The sequence below is a fragment of the Lolium rigidum genome, chromosome 3 (assembly GCF_022539505.1).
Source record: "Lolium rigidum isolate FL_2022 chromosome 3, APGP_CSIRO_Lrig_0.1, whole genome shotgun sequence".
Lineage (NCBI taxonomy): Eukaryota > Viridiplantae > Streptophyta > Magnoliopsida > Poales > Poaceae > Lolium > Lolium rigidum.
Window position 1 is genome coordinate 26,656,169 of NC_061510.1, and position 6,600 is coordinate 26,662,768.

Genomic DNA, 6,600 nt, shown 5'->3' on the forward strand with positions numbered 1-6,600 from the left:
CTATTTAAGATGCTCTGATGTTGCAAAATTGTTGTAACATTTCTGCGTGATCCAATAAAAAGTGAATAAATATTTTCAAAAACCACCGTAAAAAAGTGTTAATATAATAGCATAAATACTGCAATACTTATTGTGAGTGTTCCAGTAAGCAACGATAGAAACTCAGCTGAAGGAAAAACTACGTCATGTAAACCCTAAACCCTAAATAACCTCTTAAACTACATGACTGTGGAATATGGATCACATCGATGCAATGCATTCCATTTTTTCCATACTAGGACCGAAAGTGAATGACAGTAGGAGAACCTATCACCAACCCTCCCGTAATCTTCTTGATACATGAATCCTTTTCCTCACTGGTACGTGGATACCCCGATGGGCAAACCTCGACACCATCTTTAACACAAATATCGCAAACCTTCCTGTCGTGCAGAGATACCTCCATGATCCTCGGTGCAGCTTCAACAACACACGTGACATATCCCATGAAGTTACTATCGGGCTGAAAGCCAAAGATGGTGAGCTTAGCTAGATTGTCATGCTTGAAATCCGAATCAGGTGACTTCCACTTTACATACTTTTTCTTGGAGTGTGCCCGGTAGGGCACCTGTTTGCACCAATGATCCCATACTGTGACACATAACTCTTCTAGAGATGGTGCAGCTTCAAGCATAAACATTGTCCACGAGATGTCACATCCTTCACGAATATTATCAAGATTCACAGTCCGTAGTTTGTCGAGCACAGGTGTGAGCACTCTTGGGCTTTCTGGTCGCACCCAAATCTAGCATAGATCGAAGAGCAAAATTGACAAATGGGTGCAAGTTGCAAAAAAAATAAGATTCTCAAGCGGCAAAGAGAGGACCCTCTTAAGTTATTAAAACTGTTACATATATATAACCATCATAAAGTAAATATTGAGATATATAGATGATTGGAGTACCTTTTCACTTTCAAAATCTAGATGCAGATCGCAAATGTTGGGCACATTAGCAAGCAGCTTGCTTAACCGGAGAGTCCTGTTTGAAGTAATGTAATTGATAAGGCTTAGTTTGGAAAGGTGTGGAACGAAACCAAAAACTAAGGGACTTCCATCATGGTCCCAAGTTTCACATGTCACCCGTTGTAGCTTGGGCAGACGGTGGAGTTCCACGGTTTCATATTCCCCGTACATGATCTTGAGCTCCACGAGTTGATCATGTTCAAATTTCAGCGTCGAGCCTATCCCCGCGTCACAATGCTCCAGGATCAGGTACTCCAACCTCTTGCAAGTGGCAAGGATGTTGGGTAGGTCTGATTCGCCGAACCTGAGGCTCTGTAGCTCGAGTATTGCGAGGCCAGCAAATGCGTCGGGACAGGCGGCGAGAAAAGCGTTGAGCTGCTTCCCGAAGCTGAGGAGATCGGCCGGGGTGCAATCTTCGCAAACTAAGTCGTGCTTCTCCGTCAAGATCTTGAACTGGACCGTGTTGAGCTTCCGCGTCCCCATGGCGCGGGCGACGGATCTGCCGATGGAGAGGCAGTCGTCCAGTCTTAGTACGAAGGTCAGGTTTAGCTCGCGGATGGTGAGCTGTGGAGGCCCCGTGGTGAGGATCTTGTCAGTCAGATCGGCCACGGCGCGGTTCGCTCGGACCATGTCGTCGAATTCGAGATAGTTGGGATCGACGTACTCTCCTGAGATGTAGAAGAAGTCGATGGAGATCCGGGAGAGCATGGCGGGGAGCTTCAGGAGATGGTTCGACAGGACGCAGGCTCTGACGGCGTCGAACGTCCCCAGCCTCTCCAGGATGTTTAGGAGGAGGGCGTCGGGCAGCTCGCTGAACCTGTCTCTGCAAGAAGCATCTTCCTCTTTGTTGCAGCCTAGTAATTTCTGCAATCCTTTCACCACGATTGACGTAAAGAACATTACTAGGCTTTGTTGGTTCGACGATGGAAGCACAAGAATTAGCGAAGCACGCAGCAGAGCCGATGTATGCTGCGGTTGCGACGTACGGCGACCCTTTTTTGTTCTCAGGAAATAAGTTGATCGCCTTATAAGAGGGGGAGACCGTATCATCCGATTCCGTATCGGTTCCTCGCATGAAACTTCTCGCGCCGACGCAGTACGATTCCTGGGTGGTTTCGACTAGTTCAGAGAATCTCTGCATATATCATATCGGAGGCTGACTAGTGCCATCGCGCTGCCGTGTGTGCATCTCATTGCACGCAACGCAATGACGGATGGAGTGCTGGAATTTGCTAACAATAACAAAAAACTTGAATATGCAACGATGCTCTCCAGTCTCCGTATCTTCGCTGTGTTCCATACACACATCTGAATCCGTTCAACCACTCCAAAATGCCGCCTTTTTACTTTCCATTTTGCGTTCTGCAGATACCTCCAAAATCCAGTGACCGAGCCATACAATTATACATTTCCACAACGGACAGGCTTAGCCGCGTCCTGCGGCACATGCCTATGTTCTTTGCTAGATTTCTACGAAGCCGAACGTGCTCACCGAGCTACATTTTCTACAGACATGATTCCAGAACCATATGCTTGAGCTCGCCGACCAAGCCGGCGGCCGGTGCGTTTGAGACAAAACAATGCGGAACAGCCATTCCAGTAGATCGATCGATCGCCCTAGCTACCAGTACGTGCGTGGGTACTTAACTACTAGTTCTGCTTTCTTAAACTAGACCGGCCACTTGGGAATCACGGTTGAGTATGGTACCCGTCTCCACCCTATTCGATTGCGTATGCATAATCCAGTCGTTTTCGCGTCACTGCAAACGAGAGGAGGAATGGAGGATACAGTTGGATTCCGTTTGATTATTTCGAGTTGTTAAATCCTCGATCTGCATGTATGAAGCTACAAACTCCTAGGTACATGTACATTCGAAATGATGTACTACATCCCTGTTGAACTGAACACTTGTGCCAATGTCTGAACATTTCCTTCATTCTACTGCCATTAACTTTTTATTTGAAGCTGTACCGCACGTTTGATTATTTGGAAAGCAAAACAAAATAAGTTCCGTGCAGGGAGGAGCTAGAGAAAAGCTCCTTAAAAAACATTGGAAGCTAACTAGGGTTAAACACTGATCTACCAGTCATACTAAGAAAATTTTGCACCCAAGACTTCATCCGGAATAAGATTTCCTTGTTGCCTTGTGCAAAAGCAGAGCCATCTCCCTCCTAAAAGTACTTCTGCCCCTGTAAAGATTAGGCTGCAAGCCCTTGAACATGAAGTCATTCCTGTTCGTCCAAATGGTCCAATAAACCAGCATAAGAGCATCTCTAGTAGAGCCCGAAAAAGTTGAAACCGAAAACATAGTATTCAGTCTCCCGAAAACGTGAGTTCGTTCGATTTTGGCAGTGGCGCAGAACAGAAACCGTAAAAGATGAATTGAAAACACGAAATTAAAATTCTCGCGGGAGAATTCATCGATGAACACATATAGATGATAGTTCTAGCTCCGATTGAGCACGAAAGTTTACATAATACGAACTAATAAGCTAAATTAAGTACTGTCCGCAGCAGCGCGAGCTAATTTTGCCCAAAATTAGGCCCCCGCGGCCTCTACGCGCGGCAGCGGTGGTGGCGGTGGAAGGTGAGGCGGCGGATGCGTGGAGCTCCTACTCCGCGTCGAGCTCGACGATCTCCAGCTTCTCGCGGCGGACGCGTTCTTCTCGGTGCGCCCCCTCGTATTCCCGGACTTGCCGGACGGCGTCGGCCTCCTCGCGGCGCCAGCGGGTTTGGGCCTCCGCAGCGGACATGGCCGCCACCTGAGCGATGACCACCTCCTCCTCCTCGTTGTCGTGGACGTAGTCCTCGGCGGACAGGACCATCCTAGCCGGCTGCGCGACGACAACCGTCTCCGCCTCCTCCACTTCCTCCTCCTCCTCCTCCTCCTCCTCCTCCTCCTCCTCGGACGAAGGGGGGCGGCATGAACCGCCGGAGGAGGACCACTCGCCTCCGAGCGTGTACCTGGCGAGCTTCCCCGGGGGCGTGAGCCCCCAGTTGGTCCACCGGCGGGCGCTGCGCTTGTGCGCGCCCTCCGGGCGGACCCATTTCCGCCGCTCCTCCTCCGTGCGGAATAAGGGTGGGCGCGGAGGCGAGTCCCCGCCGCCCAAGCTTCCTCCTCCCTAGCGGAGCTACCGCGGCTAGCCATGCGGACCTCTACGGGCGGCGATGCGGCGGAGGGCAGACGACAATTGCTCGTCGAAGCTGGCGGAGATAGGCAGCGGAGCGGCCGCAGCGGCGGAGGGGAGTAGGGTTTGCGAACCGAACTCCCCTCCGCGAACCCTTTTAATAGGGGCCATGCGGGGAGTTTCTCGGGCCCCTGAACTTCGTATTCGGACCGGCCCATGTATTCGGGATCTGTTCTGCGCGCGTTTCGGCCCGAACCCGTAAATCCGCTGGAAAAATTCAGTTCCGGTGGGATTTACGGACTCTATTAGAGATGCTCTAATAACCCCCAATAAAAGAGGCTCCCGATAGTCATCTTTAAACTCAATGTAAGCAATGACAGGAGTCTGCTCGAAGGTAGAAATTGGAGGAGCCCAAGATGGACAAATGTACCGCCAACACATGATGGAAAAAATGACAAGTGAAAAACAGATGACTTCTTAACCCCAGATGGTAAGAATTTCACATTGTGCAAGAATAACAGACTTGAGGAAGTTCTTTCTCTGAAAAGAAGCTGCCGAGTATTCAATCTGTCTTGAATCAGAAGCCAAAAGAAAACTTTATGCTTTGATTGGCAGCATGATTCTCAAATGCAGACAATGTGTTGTCCCATGGCCAATTTATAAGATGCAGAGACTTTGAAAATTGTATCACTGCCAAAAGCAAGCCACTTATCATGATTATTTCACTCAGGAAGGCCATAAAAATGTCTTATAAATGATGAAGCTTAGAGATGGTTCAATGGACAGAGGCAAATGAAAATGATCCATAATGGAGTCAATGACCAGAACATCAACTACATAAACAATGTCATTTGGTGAAGGAGAAAAGGTGAGGAAGCTACCTTTTTAGGGTAGCTACAGACCACTTATCCTGCATGCCACTGATGATTCAAAAGAAATATAATCTTCAATATATCCTGAAAATGTGCATATAATCCTATATAAGGCTAAGTCTAAAGATCTAAATCAACAAATAAATCTTCTTTCGAGATTTGTGCCAAAATAATGCGAATAGTACAAATAGCTGTTGGTGCACACACTTTATAGATCTGTTATCACCAGAATTTGACCGGATCAGAGGTGGGCCGCGATTAAGATGGGCTTGAAGAATATATATGGAAGATATACATGAATCGGCCTTGTATGCAAAGTTTGGGCTAGTTTGCCCGTGTATCTGTAATATAGTAGGATACGTGTCGGTTAGATAGAGTTTGGCTCGTGCACGGTTGGGATTATTCCCACGTTAGAAAGTCTACGGACTATAAATATGTATCTAGGATTTATGAAATAAACAACAATCACGTTCACCACAAACCAATCTAGGCGCATCGCCAACTCCCTTGTCTCGAGGGTTTCTTCCGGGTAAGCATCATGCTGCCTAGATCGCATCTTGCGATCTAGGCAGTACACGTTTATTCGCTGTCCATGCGTTGCTCGTGCTGAAGCCTTGTTGATGGCGAGCAACGTAGTTATCATAGATGTGTTAGGGTTAGCATTGTTTCATCGTATCATATGCTTTCGTCCGTGCAACCCTTAGACGTCTAGCCGCCCTTACACCTATCTTAGGTGTAAGGGCGGCACCTCGCTTGATCATTATTTAGTAGATCCGATCCGTTATGATTGCTCCTTGTTCTTCAAGGATTAGTTTAATATCTGCATAGTTAGGCCTTACAAACGGGTTGAAGGATCCGAGTGGCGCGTAGGGTGTAGTTTGCTAGCCCTAGACAGGATGTTCCGGGGATCAACTTCATGTTGGTTTTTAGGCCTTGTCTAGGGTCGGTTTACGATCACCGTGCGTGGCCGCCAGGCTCAATCACGCGTAGGATGTTCCGATTATATGGTGAAAACCCTAAATCGTAGTAGGTCGTTTTAGCTTTATTTTGATCAAGCAGGACCACCATGTGATCGTACACCTCGTACGAATCATGGGTGGATCGGCTCCTTGAGCCGATTCACAGGATAACCTGAGAGCCGATCGAGGCTCGTATTTAATGTTTACGTGTATGCCATGCAGGAAACTAAGCGAGGCAAATCCATCACCTTCCTGACCAGGTATAGGTCAGGTGGCACGCCCTTGCACCGAGCATCGGACGTGCGTGCCGAGTCTTTGCGGGCCGTCGCTCGAGGGACCAGGGCCAGCCGCAGTCCTGGGAGCCTCCCGGCTCTACTGTGTTGCCCGTCGCTGCTCGCCGGTGGGTTTCTGACCGCAACACATTCTGGCACGCCCAGTGGGACAGTCTTCGACATCAACCGCATCGCCATCTACATCTGAGATGGCGGAAGGCACTCCAGTCACGTACGAAGATCTGACTGAGGAGCTCAAGAAGAAGTATGACGAGGTCAAAGCGATCCTCGAAGCCGACCTCATCGGCTCTTTCCGGAGAACCCGCTCACACGGCATCGGGTGGAAAGGGTTCTCACCTGAAAGC

General features: G+C 48.7%; 1 protein-coding gene across 1 annotated transcript; it reads right to left on the reverse strand.

The window, feature by feature from the left end:
• LOC124694537 lies at positions 1 to 3,829 on the reverse strand. Its single transcript, XM_047227511.1, has 5 exons — positions 3,621 to 3,829; positions 3,148 to 3,235; positions 944 to 1,867; positions 419 to 784; positions 1 to 42 (listed from the first exon to the last, which is right to left on the reverse strand). Exons 1-5 carry the CDS (start codon positions 3,827 to 3,829, stop codon positions 1 to 3), a joined length of 1,629 nt encoding a protein of 542 aa, XP_047083467.1.
• Positions 3,830 to 6,600: the final 2,771 nt, after the last annotated feature.